A 16,995-nucleotide genomic window follows, 5' to 3' on the forward strand; every position below is an offset into this window, starting at 1 on the left:
ATCGCAGAGCTTTCAAAGAAGCAAATGACATTAGCCACAAATTCGAGATTAATGTATGCATCCCATTAGGATTGTATATCTCTTGTATTTCCCGAAAAAACCATAATATATTTGTATATTTTACCTTATCGAATTATGTATTTTTAATTTTGATTTTTGGAGATGGTCTATAACATCTAAGCCTTGTTACAAAAAAAAAACGATGATCTATAACATCTGGTGTTGGTTATAGTCATATAATGGTAAGTTTGAACCATGCATGGGTTGAGTTGAACCATGACGTGCATCATTCAGCTTTACTGAAGCTTCGTACGTAATCAGTTCCACATTGCGTGTCTAACGATACCATGATAGTTTGAGTAATTGAGTTGTTATTTATAATTCAAAATATCTTCTAACGATGCCAGTAAAATCTTCTAAATGTATACAAATGAGATGCTAATTTTGATTATTTTTTGTATTAAAATTTGCAAAATAAATTGTTTAACTACATGTTAAAATGAATGTGCCTATTTTCTGCTTTGGATTATATCGACTAAGTTACATTGTTTTACTAGATCCGTGTGTATGAATATCCGGGAGAGGGATTGTAGTAGGCTGCTTCCAGACCTATGGGTTAAGACTGTTCTTCAATAGATTTGGGTTTAACTTTTTTTTAAAAAAAATTATATCATGTTACATTTTAGGCATTTATTTGTATCTTTAGAATATTTTATCTTCTAATAGCAAAAAAAAAAGAGCAGAAAATTCCCAAAATATTATGTAAAAAATTCTTTCCAAAAAGCTTTCTCAGGCTTTAAGGAAATGACGACTCATTTAAAAAGTTTCCTAAACTTTAACAAAATTTCCAATATTCGAACGAATTACAATAGTTACGCCTCGAACTATTCTTAATTAGAATTACAAAAGTTACGTCTAGAACTGTTCTTAGTCGTCTTACCATCTTATATCACGGCATCAAGCCTAAGTATATTGAAAGAATGTCAAAAGATTGAATTCTAATTCCAACATAGCTATCCAGTTTTCGCCATCTCCGTACCTTCATTTTCTCACTAAGGGAGAGTTATTGGTAAGTGAATTCTCATGAATTTTAAAAAATTTGAGATTCTATTGTTATTATTGGTTTTTACATTTCAAAAATCTTAATATAATCCATTATTATTGGTTTAAGAATTTTCAAAATCTATTCAAATTCATTTTATTCAAAAAAATTTAGTTATTATTAATTTTCTAATTTTAAGAAAATCTGGTGTTATTGGAAGATGGATTCTATTCATTTTTACTCATAAAACTCAACTTTTAAAATATTATATGTATCTTGTGATTTTCAAAATATATGTGATAAAAAGCTAGAAGACAAAATAATTATTCTTATCAAATATCTATTGCACCTTAAATCCAAATTTTATGTCCAAAACTATAATTCATTACATTTATATACTTTTACATTTTAGAATATATAATTATTTTAATAAATAATTATCATTTTGAATATAAATATTAATAATTACATTTATAAATATTAATAATTCTTAAATAAATTTTTTAAAATAGTTTAAAAAAAAATTGAATTTCAGAAAGAAAATTTGAGAGTCAAATCCTGGGTTACACGAACAAACCGGAGTTTAGAAAATATTTTGAAAAAGAAAATCCAAAATTATAAAAAATTATAAAAAAGTTCGAATTTGAAAACATATAATCCGAAATTATAAAAGAAACTTATTTATTCTTAATTTTATTATTTTATTGCTTTTATATATAAAGCAAGGGCTAAAATCATCTTTTACCTTTTTCATGAAATTATTTTTGGTCATTTTTCTCTTTGAATGCTTTTTTTGTGACAAAAACTTTAAAATGGCTATTTAAGAAAAATTGACCAATTTTGTATGTATCACTATTATTTTCTTTTTAATTTGAAAGAAAAAATAAATAATAATGCTATATGATTTAGAAAATAAATAAATAGTATATTTACTTTACAAAAAGAATGATAGAAAATAGGTAATACAGATTCATGAAAATTTATACTAATCCAAAAAGGTTATGATCAAATTTCATAAGACAATGTATATAAATTTTCACAATCCACGTAACTTTTAAAATCTATCAACTCTTAAAATTCACAAACTCTATATAAATTCATCTCTCAATAAACTAGCATCGTATTTGTCTTTGACTCTATATTAGTTTCTTGTAAAGAAAATTCTTTATCATACAAATAATTCTGCAGTACCTTTACGTGCAATGCGGGGCTAGAACGCTAACTAAAAATATACAAAGTAGTGAAAGCAATCAGGAATTCAGACTACCTAAACTTAGCAACGTTTTACATATAATAAAAAGCTCATTTTAACCAGTTTATCGTATTATGTATTTAAACTATTAGAAAACATGGTGAATGGATTAGTCGATGGCTACATCATCAAGATTAGTCGGGTGTTAAAAATCAAGATCATCTTCTAATTAAAAAGATGTTTGCCTGTTATTAGGATTGAAGTCGTGCTCGTGTTCTATGTTTGTGTATTGAAATTTTGGACACTTTGAGATTTCCATTGTTATTGGTACTTTAGACTCCGCTTAACGGTCACGAAGAACCTAAAAAGTATGAGCAAAACTCATTCACATCGGACAACAGCCTCATTAATTAGATGGACTGAATTTAAAACTTCAAGCTTTGCTGTGATTGGTTCATACTGTAACAGATCTCTGGTTTACGTGTAAAACAGAATCCAAGTGGTTGCATTTGACTTCTATTATGGTGTTCTGTCTGTGACATTTTCTAAAAGGAATGGATAAAAAAACATTCAATGGGGGTTCTACCCATTGGACTCCACATATATATGTGTATGTATATATTATATATGCATATGTAATTGTGGAGTCTATAGTTTTGTAGAAAACTCAATCTAAAATTTCTTAAAAAATATTTTTTAGAAACTTTGGATTGAGTTTTCCACAAAGTTATAGACCCCATAATTACACATATACATATATATTATATACATATATGTGTGTTTAGGACTCTAATGGATATATGCAGCAACCCCAACTCTACCATCAATGTTCCCCAGCGCGAGTCACTACGCGAACATCGATTATCTTTTTCGTAAGAAAAACGATATAGAAGACCCTGAGCTGGATAAAGACTCATATTCCTGGATTATGTGGTATATTTGGAAAGCGAAGAATGATAAACTATTCAGAGGAATAGACATGGACCTTTTGGAAACTGTTCGACATACTGAATCAGAATGTCATGCTTGGTTTGAAGCAAACATGAAACAAGAAGAAGAAGAACATACAGTTACAACAACCTCTGACCAGATAGCAAGTTCTGAGAGATGCCTAATAGATGGCTCATGGACATATGACGCATTCTTCAGTGGTTATGGATGGACATGGAAAACCTTAGGAGGAACAACTCAGCTATTGAGAGCAAGAAACCAGCGACGAAAAATATCACCACTTCATTCGGAACTTGATGCCCTTATATGGGCGATGGAATGCATGCTTCAACTGTCGACGTGTCAGACTTTTGGCACCGATTGTAAGGATCTAATCTCGATGATTCAAGACCCCGTAGCATGGCCCAACTTCTCCACTGAGTTAGATGAACTACAGAAGCTGAAGAACAGATTCTCAGACTTCTCGATTGTTTTTATTCCTCGTTCTGAAAATGTATCATCTGATTCTTTAGCTAAGATAGCAAGATCCTATCACAGGGACATGTGTTACATTGGTTGTTCTATTTCGATCTGGTTCCCCAGACCACCTCAAGCTTGAGTAATAGATCAGCCGTTTGACGTAAAAAAAAAATGGGATAGGAGGTGCTCTCGCATTGAATAGTCTCTCTAAGACTTTTTTTTTTAAGAATCTTTAAGAATTTTTTTTTGTCAAGAATCTTTAAGAAAACTTAAACTAAAGTAATATAAAAAGTGAAAAAGGAACAAATAGAATGGAAAAATATAAGAATATGTTTTCATATTAGAGACCCAAAAAACGTTAAATATCCTTAAGCCATGTGTCTCTTTCGAAGTAGTCTAAAACTAAAAATTAAATACATGATTAAATTATTCTCAAATATAAATTTAATAATGATTAAAACTCAATTTTAAGAGTCTGATTGACAGTGCACACACACAAAAAAAAAAAAAAAAAAAAAGTCTGATTGATAATGATGCTCTAATAATTGCTCTAGAAATAATCCAGATTGCACTTTGACTTTCGTTGTCGTATAAGACCAGAACAAAATGCCGTTGCATTTGATTCTTTAAGTGGAAAATTCTTCGTTTGACCTAATTAATTATTGCTTAGAACATCCCCAGTCGTTTAGATATCTAAAAATAAAATATTTATATTTAATTTAGTTATGTAATTAAGCTTTATTTTATTCTTAAAAGCCTAATCATTTATCAACCCATACATGTCAATTACGCCAAAAAAAGAACCAATCAATCTTTCTCCTACTTTTAGTTTTTTTTAAAAGAAAATTATTCTTAAGATACTATTTGGCGGGGCCGTTGGAAGTGGGTGTTTTTTTCTTTCAAAACTACTGCATTTAAATGTGACTTTTTCATATTACCAAAACAGAAATTCAGTTTTACACACCTATATATTTGATCACTAGTATCAGCAGAGCCGCGCCAAAAAATTTTGACGCTCTATGCCAAATACAAATTATATAATAATATTTAATTAAATTATTTATAATAAATAACATAAATAATATTTTTTAAATTAATATAAAATATTTTTAATATAAAATATTAAAATACATGTTTATTATTTATGTTTGACGTGCAAATATAAACCTGTACATACAAAAATAGTTGTAATATAAACTAATTTTATATATAGTTGTAAAGAAAGTTGTAATGAATAAATAAAAAGAAAAATTGTCATAAATACCACATTCATAGTACCATTTTTCATGTCTACATCTATCAATTTTACCTTCACTTTTAATGAATGATAAAAAACACTTATACCCATAGGGTTAACTAATCTAAACTTAGGGTTTAGAGTTGCGGGATGGGGTACAACTTTTGGAATGTGAAATTTATGATTCTAATAAATATATAAATAAATACTTAAAAAATATATAAAAATTTAAAAAAATAGTTTCAAACATAATATTTTGATTTTCAAAAAGAAATTTTGAAAAAAAAAATCAAAAAAATTCAAAAAAAATTCAAAAAAAATTTTTTATAAAAAAGTTCGAATTTGAAAAAGTATAATTCGAAAACATAAAAAAAAATTATTCTTTATTTATCTGACCCCGAAGTGTTATCCGAACCCGAAGTGTTATTAACCAAACCCGAACATATAATCTGAAAACCCGAAAAATATCCGAAGAAACCGATCTGAATATCTAAATTAATATACCATATAAATATTTGAAACATAAATATGTACTTCAAATATTTAATTTCATATTTATTTGGATATGATATCTAACAATAAGTTTGATATAACCCAAATCCGAACGATATATGGTTAATTTGGATATATCTGAACCGAACGCCCCGGCCTAATAGAATCGTTCTAATTCACTGATATAATCTTCTTCTTTCAGTTTTTTATATGACTATATCTATCAACTACAAATTCAATTTAATCCTGGAGATAGTTTCTCTGACATATGTTACAAGGATTAGATGAGGTGACAGAAGTCACGATGGTGTGTGAATTATGAGAATGAACCAACTGACAGTGTAGCTACACAATTACTATAGTATTTCTCTATAGAATGAAATAGTTTATGACGAGATAAAAACAATATTGATGTTCCTACAGTGGATATAAAAACTATGAATTGTATAATCTTACACTTGTAACGACGGCTTAACTTTTGCTTAAAAGTGTGATAAATTATCAGAGATTATAAAGTCGACTTGAATATACTATTATTGTCACTAGAAAAGTTATAGCATAAATTTTATATTTCATATATCCAAAAATTTGTTAGATGTTTATAATTTTGTATAAATAATTTGATTGGCTGTTGAGTAAAATTTAAATAAACTAACGTATTGCTTCTGAATTTTCTTCCGAATTATATTGTCGATCACAAAAATTTTTGTAGAAAACACACAAAAGTAATCTAATTATATTTAAATTAATCTAATCAGATTTCACAATGTAAACAGTCCCCATTGTGAGTAAAATATGTCGTGTACATCACTGATTGGTCGTGTTACGTACTTACGGGTCGAAGCAGAACCGACGTAACAATTGTCCTGAGCAACAAACACGCAAAAACGTCTATTGAAGTATCGATAGCAGATAGCAATGTGCTTTATTTTGTTGACCCATGCCTCCTATGGAGAATAGATGATCTGATCACTGGTCTTTGTATGGTTTCACACAGGAAAGCAGCGAGACATTCATCGTTGGATCTGATCCTTAAGCAAATATTGCGACATTGGACCTCCCGCAAAATTTTGCTCTTCGGCTCTGGCCCAAAAGAACAATGGGCCGAGTAACTGAACTGTTGTTGTAAATCTAGTTTGAGGAAACGAATATTTTCACAGTAGAACCTCGTAAAACCTTTATTTCAGTTTAACTGTTTCTTCACACACAAGATCTTCTCTTTTTTGTTACATAGGTAGCGAAACGTAGGTTTGATATGTACAACAAACAGCTCCAGAACAAGAAAACAGAGGAAACCGTTACTCGATTCTCACTGAATCTGGACATCAACGACTTTGCGTTCCACTTTGGTTTTGGGAATAGTGATAAACAGAACTCCATTCTTGAGCTCAGCTTTGATCTTGTCCTTTTCGCAGTTATCAGGGAGCTGAAGCCGTGTACCGTAAGAGCTAAAGCTTCTTCCGGACCACGAGTCATTCTCGTCTTCCTTCTTCTGTTCTCCTTTGATAACAAGAACGTTGTCTTCGACAGAGACTTTGACGTCTTCTTTGGATAGACCAGGCATGTCGAAACGCATCTTGATCTCGTGCTCTTCTTCTTTCATGTCCCAAGGCGCACGGATCTCGGAAACTCCACTTCCTCCTGCTCTGCTTCTTCCCGGGACGATCATGGCAGCGTCGTCGAACATCCTGTCCATCGTGTCCAGCATTTGACGCATTGTCCTCATAGGCGAGAGCGGATCCAACAACCCTGACATTAAAGATCAAAACAGATAATTGGTTACAGTAAAAAACAGAGTGAAAGAGTGTTACACAAGCTAACGCTCGTTTAGTTAAACTTACCGAAAGGAGAAACGTCCATGGCTAAGCGTTGAGGTTTTTTCTCAACACTGGACCCTTGGTTCCCTTTTTGTCCTTGGTGAACAACATCAAGGGAGTCTGATCTCTGGTCTTGAGCTCTGATCTTACCAGGGATCTTCCGTGGAAACGAGACAGAGAAAGATGAAGTAGGTTTGGATGATGGAGGCAAAGCGAGAGGTGAACGGAGAGACGACGTGAATGAGAGTGTTGAAGCCATCTATTCAAAGCGTATAGAGATGATAAAGCGTGCCAAAAAGTTATCACTGGAAGAAGACTACGCAGATTCTAGTTTTATGTTTCTTGATGTTCATGGATCGAGTGAGCATAGTGTATATATAGAGGTTAGATTAGGATGTGAAGATTATAAAGGTGACAAAAGGAGAGATCTTGAAGGTTGAAGATGTGATACGAACTTTCTCGTCTCTGTCTCGCGTTTTCTCATCTTCTCCGGAACCATCTTTGTTTTGTTACTCGTGAGCCAAACCAATCACTATAATTAATCACACGGCCCATTTAGGGCCCAATAAGGGCCTTTTGATAAAGCTTGTTTACGAATAAACGACGGTGCAAGTGAGGGCTATTACGGTAATTTCCATTCTCATTCTCCCCGATCCTCAAGCATAGTTTCGAGAACCACCACTCCCTGTCGTCGTCCACAAGAATAGCAAGAGTCTCCCCGTGTTCTGCAAACATATCCTAGGTTTCATTTCGGAACCCTAATCTCTGAGCTACTGTTATTTAGGGGTTTCTTTAATTACAATATTTAATTTAAGATCCTCTGTTATTGATAAAGGTTTTATTTTTCTAAGAGAAATGGGCGGTGGCTCGTCGGAGACGAAGATCTTGCAAGAACTCATACTTTACGCTGCGAGCGCTGCTTTCAGTTGCTTGGTTCTGTTTGCCGGGCTCCGACACCTCGACCCTAATCGTGAGGCGTCCAAGAAAGCTCTCGAGCATAAGAAAGAGATCTCCAAGCGTCTAGGTCGTCCTCTTATTCACACCACTCCATACGAGGTAGTATATGTTTGTTGGGGTTCTAATTGTTGTGTGTTTAGTGAGAAAGATGCTAACTTGTTTCTTTGTTTTGCGGAACAGGATGTGATAGCATGTGATGTGATAAACCCAGACCACATTGATGTGGAGTTTGGTTCTATTGGAGGTTTGGAGGCTATCAAGGAGGCTTTGTACGAGCTTGTGATTTTGCCGTTGAAACGGCCTGAGCTTTTTGCGTATGGGAAGCTGCTTGGACCTCAAAAGGGAGTCTTGCTCTATGGGCCTCCTGGTACTGGGAAGACTATGCTTGCTAAGGCTATTGCTAAAGAGTCTGGAGCTGTTTTCATTAACGTTAGGGTTTCTAATCTGATGAGCAAATGGTTTGGTGATGCTCAGAAGCTTGGTAAGTGCACCAAAGTAGTTCACTTTGAGTAGGCTTATCTTTGGTCTGTTTAACGTTGTTTCTTCAGATAAATGAGCTTCTCTGTTCTGTTCCGTTGTTTTCAGTTTCTGCTGTATTTAGCTTGGCGTACAAACTCCAACCTGCTATCATTTTTATCGATGAGGTTGACAGCTTTCTTGGTCAGCGCCGTTCAACTGATCATGAAGCAATGGCAAACATGAAGACTGAGTTTATGGCTTTATGGGATGGGTTTTCCACTGATCGTAAGTTGAATCCTTCACCTTTCAGCTCACTTTAACATGCAGACTAGTGCAGTGTAGATCATTTGATTCATGGATATTTGTTTTTTTTTTAATTAGTATAATGGTTGCATTGCAGCGAATGCGAAGGTAATGGTACTTGCTGCAACGAACAGACCATCAGAGCTCGATGAAGCAATATTGAGGCGTCTTCCTCAAGCCTTTGAGATTGGAATGCCTGATCGTAAGGAGAGAGCTGAGATATTGAAAGTGACATTAAAAGGAGAGAGGGTGGAACCGGATATTGACTATGACCACGTAGCTCGTTTATGCGAAGGCTACACAGGATCAGACATATTTGAGCTATGCAAGAAAGCAGCTTACTTCCCTGTCAGAGAAATCCTAGAGGAAGAGAGAAAAGGGAGACCATGTCCTGTAAGTTTTCATAAGAGAATGCTCAATGTTGTTTGCATCCACTAAGAGTATTGATGTTTTGAGTTGCTATCATTTTCTTTGTTCAGGCTCCTAGGCCATTGTCGCAGTTGGATTTGGAGAAAGTTCTTGCTACGTCGAAGAAGACTCAAGTTGCAGCAGGGGAGTACTGTGGGTTGAGAGGATCAAGGGAGCCAGATGAGGTGGAAGCAGCTATAAGTGGAATCTCGAAGCTACTGGTCTCTCAGTTCATTAACCTTCAGGCAGGTTCTCAGGACTCACGGCACGGGGATCATGAAGAAGATAGCTGATGAAAATCCGGATCATATTTTTCATAAACGTTCTGGTTTCAAGTGGGAAAGTTTAATATTTTACCATAATATAACTCTGTTTTGTAATAATTTTGTTATAGGATGATTTACTTTTGCTTTTGGCATTTTACTAAGAGGCTTTCATCTTTATATGTGTTACTAAAGATTGACCAATGTGTCATCTCTTTCTTCACTTCTGGTGATAGTTAATGTAAGCTTGATCGAACTGTTGTGAAGTTGATTAATCAGAAAGTAAGACTCTTTTAAGCCTGAAGATCTCAGCTTTGAACATGTGGGCTTTGTGGACTGGGCTTTTGTATGGTCAACTAGAAAATAATGTGCCTTCCTTCTTTTTCGTGCCTTTGTTTCTGTGATCTTTCTTCACTATCAGATTCGGTGGATTCGACTTGGCGGGTAAGTGTTGTTGCAATTGTTTGTTGTTTTGGGTCTCATTTGATCTAAACGACTTGATTTCTATCGAATCGAGCTGTGTTCTGATCACTGAAGAAGCATTACAACTGATTTAGAAGTTTCTCAGCTTTCACTCGATTGTTTTTTTTTATTTTTGGTCTGATGAAATGGGAACTAGAGTCTGCTTCTATTTTTGTTCAGCTGAAGAATCGTTAAATCAAAGCTCTAGCTTTTAAACGCATGCATTGGGTGTACTACACTAAAGAATGCCGCTAATTTTTTGTTCCTTTTGAACAGGTTTGTTTGTTGTGATTGAAATCTCTTAAAGTCTTGTGATCATGGTAAGTGCTCTTACTTATGAAATTTGCCTTCTTGGCTTGATGTTTCTGTGTCTGAAACACACTTTTAATTGTCTCAGAATTATCTTCTTGGAGCATTCAAGCCCGCCTGCAACATTTCAATCACTTTCTCTGATGGCAAAAATCGTAAACAGGTTTCTCTCTTCTGTGGTAGTGAAAACAAGTTTTCAAACTGAATATAATTGCCTGGATCACTCGCATGCATTAAACTTATTGAATCATGTTTTCGGATGTTCTTATTCACCTCTTTGTTCCTCCACTGTTTCCCTTAGGTACCCATGAAGAAAGAAAATGGTCGAACAGCTTTGGTGCCACTTTTCCAGAGTCAAGAAACTCTTTCCGGGAAGGTACTTCTTGGTTTCTTGCTCTTGATGAATTTCAGCTGTTCCAGTTATGAGTTGTGATACTTTTTGATCATTTGTCCGTAACATCTTCATTAGGTTTGCATTGAACCATATCAAGGGAAAAAGGTGGAGCATAATGGTGTGAAAGTTGAGCTTCTTGGTCAAATAGGTGTGCAATTGCCATGACCTCCTAGTAGATCTAACCACCAAAAGAGTCTTTTTAGAGATTTGTTGCCCGGTTTCTGAATTACTGATGGCATTTGTGTTCTCGACAGAAATGTACTTTGACAGAGGAAACTTCTATGACTTCACTTCCTTGGGTGAGAGTAAAACTTAGGATTAACATGACTTTACTTTCATGTTCAACCGTATTAGATAATTATTATGACCCATTTGTATTTGTGATTCTATTTTGCCTTGTTCCAGTTCGTGAACTGGATGTCCCTGGAGATATATACGAGAGAAAGACATACCCTTTTGAATTTCCAACAGTCGAGATGCCATATGAGACATACAATGGTGTCAATGTGCGGCTAAGGTATATCATATGATTATTTTTCTCATAAGGCGGCTGATACATTTGTGTTCCTTGATACAAGTTTCTGATACAATCTGTTTCTTCAGATATGTCCTCAAAGTAACCGTCACTCGTGGCTATGCTGGAAGCATCTTTGAATACCAGGAATTCATGGTACTTTTCTTCCTTTTTTTTTTTTGCTGCGTAATGACTCATGATTTGCCGTTTAATATCACCCTAGAGGTGTGTTTGTTGTGACATTGTTGATGTTGTTTGAAATTAGGTTCGGAACTATGCTCCACCTCCTCCAATTAATAACAGCATCAAGGTGAGTTCTGATAGGATCCTACTTTGAAACTTTATAAGAATAGAGCAAGAACTATGCCTCATTTCCAAAGAAAAAAAAAAAAAACTCAATCTAGTTTCAATTCTTAGTGTTTCGGCTCTAACTACAGTCACTTGTGAATGATACTAAATCCTATCTCTCTTGAAGCTCGCCTCACTGAGTTCCTTTTCTCTAGCTATAAAAAAAAGATGTCAATAGTTTTATTCTTTTCCACTCAGAGCGTTCTTAGCACACTTTGAGGCTTAATTCCATTTGGATCTCACCTTATCGTACAGATGGAAGTTGGGATTGAGGATTGCCTGCACATCGAGTTTGAGTACAACAAAAGCAAGTATCACCTAAAAGATGTTATCCTCGGGAAAATATACTTTCTTCTTGTGAGGATCAAGATGAAGAATATGGATCTTGAGATCAGGAGGAGGGAATCAACAGGTGCTGGTGCTAATATTCATGTGGAGACAGAGACACTTGCTAAATTTGAGTTGATGGATGGAACCCCAGTTAGAGGTATATATGCATGTACACGATGTTTTAGTGATTGCTTCTAAGAAACTTGAATGACTTGATGAGTGAGGAGTTTTGCAGGCGAGTCGATACCTGTAAGACTGTTTCTTGCACCATACGATCTTACACCAACGCATCGCAACATTAACAACAAGTTTAGCGTCAAGTATTATCTGAATCTTGTACTGGTTGATGAAGAGGATCGCAGATACTTCAAGCAGCAAGAAATCACCTTGTACAGGTTGAAGGAAGACACATCATCTTGATGACAGTAACAACAATGACTTTTGAGTCTTGTGTAAAGCCTACTTTGTGTACTCAGTTTTAGTTAAAGACTTGTTATGTGGGTTGGAACTCAGAATGAATAGTTTGCTCATTGATCAAGTTGTCTGGATTCTGGTTTGCTTTCATTGGTAATGTCTGAAGTTTTACAAACTTTAAACACACATTACGGAAAGCCAAATCTCTAAAAGAAACTACCTGAATTCGACAGAGATACAAAACTGGACAACTCTTTCTGTTAGTCTTCTTCTTCAGATTCAATAGGAAGGCCTTCCTTGCTCCATGTGTAGATTCCACCTTCAAGGTGAAATACGTTCTTGTAGCCGTTCAGGACCAGAACATAAGCTGCTATGAGAGACCTGCAAGAACGCTAATCATATGAGCATTGAAACAAACCACACAAGAGTTGCAAGACTTTGATATTACCTAGATTGTTGGCCTTCAGGGAGATTCTGAGTCGGCTTCATCGTGCCTGCGGATGAACAGGCTACTATTATCTTTGCCTCTTTGTCAAGTTTAGCTTCTACACCTGCAACATTGTCACACAAAAACAAACATTCAGCTGCTGGATACAAACAATATGGAAACGGTTTAAAGCTATTGATCTGTTCTCAGTGCCATACTTTGAATAAACTCAGGATTCTCTTCTGTGCCAGAGAAGATACCGAAGAATGCAAAGCCAAGACGGCGAGCTATGTCCCATGGCGTCCATTCCCGTATCAGTCTGTACATCTCCACATTGATAGCTCCAGGTGGATGACCCTTCAAAACCAAAAACACATGAATTCGCCATTAAGTAAGATACAAAGAGATCATCATATCAGAAAGCGTAGAACTGCTCACCTCCTTGTACTCAGCCTCTGGTCTAACATCAAGAATCACAAAGTTGTTCTCTTTCTGTAACCGTAGAGCTTCCTTCACGTCCACACCTCTCACCTAACAACAACAGGTCAATAGCAAGTTAGCAACCTTCTCTGTAACATTTTGATCTTCAAAAATCTGATCTTTGAGTGATAACATGATGTGCGTGCATACCCTTTTCTCAAGTAGAAGCTCTCTCTTCTGTCTCCAATCGACTTCAGCTAATCCCTCCAAGAGACACAACCAGCAAATCAAGGGGTTAATAATCTAATAACATAACTGTCACATTTCAAAATCATTACACGAACGAGTTTGTGTACCTGCTGGTTTGTCAGGTTTCGTTGCAGCGCTTCGAATAGTTAGAAGCGATGATGAAGAAGCAGGGGATCTAGCTCCCGCAGAGAACAGAGTGTTTCCGGTGAGTTTGACACGTAAAGCCTGCGAAGAAGATGGATAACTTGAGCTGCGATAAGGGGTGGCGATAGAAGTAAGTGAAGCCATCTCTGGTGAGTTTCTTTCTAGATATTTTTCAGGAAAATGAGAGAATTTAATTGCGGGAAGTGAGAAAAAGACAGAGAGAGGGATGAGTGTTGCGGTTTCTTTATTCTCAGTTTAAGAAAGAATCTGAACATGTGGTGCTTGTTGTCTCTTCTTGATTTTCATCCTTCGATTCTATCTTTTGAAAATCAAATCATAGATAATCTTCTCTTATCTAGTTAAGATTGATGCTCTAGTTTTTGATTGGACCAGTTCGATTTGGTTAGCCTTGTTTTGAGTTTTCATTGGATCGGTTCGATTTGGTTAACCTGGTTTTTGATTACTATTTGCTTTTCATAATTATTTTAACAAAAACAATAGATTAAGCAAACATTTTTGAGAAAATTGGCGTCCCTTATACACGGACATAGATGGCAATTGGGTTGTACCGACCCGCCTTGTCCCGCCCCGCCGCAGTACACGGTCAATGCGGGTCTTCGCGGTACAGGCCCGTGCGGGATGCGGTTCCTAGAAGAGCTGCCCAATCCCGACCCGCGACTTGCACAAGCCTTGGCGGTACAGGCCCGCGGGACTCCGATCTTCATCAACACATGCGCTACTGATGGCAATTGGGATGTACTGACCCGCCTTTCCCGTCCCACGATCTCTATCCTGAGCATAGCACCTGCAAGAAAAAGAGACCAATAGAGATGAGAACACAACATGTCCTATGAATCAGTTGAACATAATGATGCTCAGCCAAAGGATTGAGAATCATATCGAAAGCGGACATAGAAACTCAATGTAACATAGAAACATAGAAAGAAAGAGATCTATGTAAGAACACAAGTATATACTAGTAACGTAGTTATTGTGTAATTATCATAGAAACTCAATGTAACATGTTAATATAGATCAGAATGATAGTGTCCTTCATATGCTCATATCATTCTCCTCCTTTATCATAGAAACGACTTGCAACCTGCATGTCAGTTCATGTGAACATTGCATACCAAACACCAACATCAAAATAATGCATATTAGTAAATGGAATCAATGTTTTACATAAGAGACAGAACATTAAAACAAAGCTGATTGAAACCGTTGTAGCTTTGTTTTCAAGAAACAGCACGAGTACATAACATGAGTAATTACTGTAATTTCAGTTCAATGTTTTAATATAAATGGGTTAGAGTAAGTTGATCAGCTGAAGCTTATGTAATGGTGTAGTAATCTATGTATTTTGCATACAAACCATATTTGATTACATTAAGGAGTTTTAATGAAAAAACTTCTTTAAAATATGAGTGAACGATGGCAAATCCAAATAATCAAATCCAAGTATTGTAAATGAACACCAAAACAAAATCCAAGTAATGTAATGTGGCCTCGGTAAAAACCTTATCGGGAAAACCCATTGGGACAAAACCCGACAAGAGAAAAAGAGCACCACGAAATCCATAATATAAATAAAATAAAAACACCATATCAAAATAAAAATCAAGTTTCTTCTTCTTCAACTTCATCATCAGACCATGGTACTGTCTCGTCTTCACCAACTATTTCATCTTCTGGAAATATTTAAAAAAAATCAAAGTTAATTAGATTTAAAGAACATGGCACCCTAAAATATATAACAAAGTGAATAATTTACCATGTTCAGAAGCTTCGAATCCTTTTAGCCAATTCCTACTAAATATCAGAGCTTGGACATTTTTGGGAAGTAGACGACTCCTGTATTTGTTCAGAACTCTTGAACCGATGCTAAAGGAGGATTCTGAAGCCACTGTTGTGATCGGAATGCTAAGCAGATCACAAGCCATTGCTGGCAAATCACCAAACCTGTGAGTATTATCTTTCCACCAGTTGAGAATATCCAAACTTTCAAAGCTATCCATATCTAGCGCAGGTTCATCCAAATAACCTTGGAGAGTTGTCTTAACACTCTCTCTAACTTTGTGCAAAGAGTCTTTAATAACCTTCAAACCATCTTGCACAATGAGGTTGAGTATGTGAGCTGCACATCTGACGTGAAAAAACTCACCTCCACACAACAAATCATTGCTCAAAAGCACCTGAGTTTTCACTATATCTTGCATCGAATCATTACTTGTAGCATTGTCTAATGTGAGAGAGAGAACATTTTTTTCTCTAGTCCCAATTCTTCCACAGATTCAAGAAGCTTTAAAACAACATTCATACCTGTGTGAGGCGGTGGGAGAGCACAAAAAGTCAGTATTTTACTGTTCAGCCTCCAATTTCGGTCAATGTAATGTGCTGTCAGACACATATAACCCTCCCGTTTCAATGATGACCACAAATCAGAAGTGAAGCTTACTCTTCCAGGAAGACTAGCCAACTCCCTCTTCAATGTCTCTCTCTCTCATTTTCATAAAAATGATAGACCTCTGCTTTAGCTGTTTTCCGACAAATGAATTTGACATCAGGATTCAAGTGCTTCCAAGTTTCTATCCATCAGATGAACCAGAACCATCATCAGCCTCGTCAGCTGCCAAAGGAACTCCAATGAGTCGCTGACTCTCTAAATCCATTGTATTCAACGGCGTAAAATTTGGATCGAAACTTGAATCATCATCTGTCATCTCTTTCTCTCTTCTTCGTTAGGTTTAGTTTCTGGTTGTTTCTTTTTGGCTTTGGTCGTGAAAGCCGTAAAGCCGTAAACTGTTTAGGTAATATTGTTTTAGGGTTTTGTTTGTATTTTTATGTAATTTTAAAAATTATACCAATTATTTACTTATTTCCCATTGGTCAGAGACTTAAGCATTATAAGAAATTTTTATTAACTAAATTACTAGACTAAAAGATCAAGTCTCATAACGTAAACTGTTTAGGTAAAATTGCACTCTTTGTACTTTTATCTTAAACATTGCACTCGTCTACAAGAAGAATTCTTGTTTCTCCCAAGGGCTAGTCCTTTAGCTAATCCTTGTCTTACAAGGTTACACCTAGCTTCATCGAGCCCTCAAGTGCAGCTGAGAATTTGGCAATCAACTTAGTCTTGACAAAATCAAGGACGAAGACATTGTCACGCTTGTTGACCAGTTCCCTGGCCAATCCATCGGTAATAAAAAAAAATATTAGTACCTTTATGTTTGTTGGTGCATTGAGGGCGAGAGTGTACGATGATGAGGTGAGGAAGTTCGTTGAGGGACTAGGAGTGGAGAAGATAAGCAAGAGGCTGGTGAACTCGAGGGAAGGTCCTCCAGTGTTCGAGCAGCCGGAGATGACTCTTGAGAAGCTTATGGAGTATGGTAACATGCTTG

At 35.7% G+C, this 16,995-nt stretch overlaps 4 protein-coding genes across 5 annotated transcripts; 2 read left to right on the plus strand and 2 right to left on the minus strand.

Moving 5' to 3' along the window:
* Positions 1-6,524: 6,524 nt before the first annotated feature.
* Positions 6,525-7,594, minus strand: LOC106294292 (25.3 kDa heat shock protein, chloroplastic). The gene is made up of 2 exons (XM_013729854.1): positions 7,215-7,594; positions 6,525-7,122 (listed from the first exon to the last, which is right to left on the minus strand). The coding sequence occupies exons 1-2, from the start codon at positions 7,447-7,449 to the stop codon at positions 6,683-6,685; spliced, it is 675 nt and encodes a 224-aa protein (XP_013585308.1). The 5' UTR covers positions 7,450-7,594; the 3' UTR covers positions 6,525-6,682.
* A 214-nt stretch (positions 7,595-7,808) lies between these two features.
* LOC106308319 (ATPase family AAA domain-containing protein 1) lies at positions 7,809-9,756 on the plus strand. Of its 2 annotated transcripts, none has more exons than XM_013745484.1 (6): positions 7,809-7,932; positions 8,026-8,246; positions 8,328-8,628; positions 8,733-8,891; positions 9,007-9,302; positions 9,389-9,756. In XM_013745484.1, exons 2-6 carry the CDS (start codon positions 8,046-8,048, stop codon positions 9,608-9,610), a joined length of 1,179 nt encoding a protein of 392 aa, XP_013600938.1. In that variant the 5' UTR covers positions 7,809-7,932; positions 8,026-8,045; the 3' UTR covers positions 9,611-9,756. The 2 variants fall into 2 exon arrangements, with proteins under 2 accessions (XP_013600938.1, XP_013600928.1); XM_013745474.1 differs by having other exon boundaries at positions 7,816-7,932; positions 8,042-8,246.
* A 169-nt stretch (positions 9,757-9,925) lies between these two features.
* Positions 9,926-12,550, plus strand: LOC106308331 (vacuolar protein sorting-associated protein 26B). The gene is made up of 11 exons (XM_013745496.1): positions 9,926-10,024; positions 10,319-10,362; positions 10,440-10,514; positions 10,653-10,727; positions 10,821-10,893; positions 11,000-11,044; positions 11,151-11,262; positions 11,349-11,415; positions 11,525-11,569; positions 11,863-12,094; positions 12,173-12,550. The coding sequence occupies exons 2-11, from the start codon at positions 10,360-10,362 to the stop codon at positions 12,355-12,357; spliced, it is 912 nt and encodes a 303-aa protein (XP_013600950.1). The 5' UTR covers positions 9,926-10,024; positions 10,319-10,359; the 3' UTR covers positions 12,358-12,550.
* On the minus strand, positions 12,447-13,869 carry LOC106308337 (rhodanese-like domain-containing protein 14, chloroplastic). The gene is made up of 6 exons (XM_013745502.1): positions 13,555-13,869; positions 13,409-13,455; positions 13,217-13,309; positions 12,997-13,135; positions 12,800-12,902; positions 12,447-12,732 (listed from the first exon to the last, which is right to left on the minus strand). Exons 1-6 carry the CDS (start codon positions 13,733-13,735, stop codon positions 12,612-12,614), a joined length of 684 nt encoding a protein of 227 aa, XP_013600956.1. The 5' UTR covers positions 13,736-13,869; the 3' UTR covers positions 12,447-12,611.
* Positions 13,870-16,995: the final 3,126 nt, after the last annotated feature.

This window comes from Brassica oleracea, chromosome C1, assembly GCF_000695525.1.
Source record: "Brassica oleracea var. oleracea cultivar TO1000 chromosome C1, BOL, whole genome shotgun sequence".
In the NCBI taxonomy this organism is placed as follows: Eukaryota; Viridiplantae; Streptophyta; class Magnoliopsida; order Brassicales; family Brassicaceae; genus Brassica; species Brassica oleracea.

What these genes read in the sequence shown, in the direction of transcription:
- LOC106294292 (XM_013729854.1), bottom strand. Translation starts at nt 7,449, where the DNA reads ATGGCTTCAACACTCTCATTCACGTCGTCTCTCCGTTCACCTCTCGCT. An exon ending in CATGGACGTTTCTCCTTTCG is followed by an intron (nt 7,123 to 7,214) that starts GTAAGTTTAACT and finishes CTTTAATGTCAG; the next exon opens with GGTTGTTGGATCCGCTCTCG.
- LOC106308319 (XM_013745484.1), top strand. Translation starts at nt 8,046, where the DNA reads ATGGGCGGTGGCTCGTCGGAGACGAAGATCTTGCAAGAACTCATACTT. An exon ending in TTCACACCACTCCATACGAG is followed by an intron (nt 8,247 to 8,327) that starts GTAGTATATGTT and finishes TTTGCGGAACAG; the next exon opens with GATGTGATAGCATGTGATGT. An exon ending in TGGTGATGCTCAGAAGCTTG is followed by an intron (nt 8,629 to 8,732) that starts GTAAGTGCACCA and finishes CGTTGTTTTCAG; the next exon opens with TTTCTGCTGTATTTAGCTTG.
- LOC106308331 (XM_013745496.1), top strand. An exon ending in AAGAAACTCTTTCCGGGAAG is followed by an intron (nt 10,728 to 10,820) that starts GTACTTCTTGGT and finishes CATCTTCATTAG; the next exon opens with GTTTGCATTGAACCATATCA. An exon ending in CAATTAATAACAGCATCAAG is followed by an intron (nt 11,570 to 11,862) that starts GTGAGTTCTGAT and finishes CTTATCGTACAG; the next exon opens with ATGGAAGTTGGGATTGAGGA.
- LOC106308337 (XM_013745502.1), bottom strand. Translation starts at nt 13,735, where the DNA reads ATGGCTTCACTTACTTCTATCGCCACCCCTTATCGCAGCTCAAGTTAT. An exon ending in GAAACCTGACAAACCAGCAG is followed by an intron (nt 13,456 to 13,554) that starts GTACACAAACTC and finishes TGGAGGGATTAG; the next exon opens with CTGAAGTCGATTGGAGACAG. An exon ending in AGCTTCTACTTGAGAAAAGG is followed by an intron (nt 13,310 to 13,408) that starts GTATGCACGCAC and finishes TGTTGTTGTTAG; the next exon opens with GTGAGAGGTGTGGACGTGAA.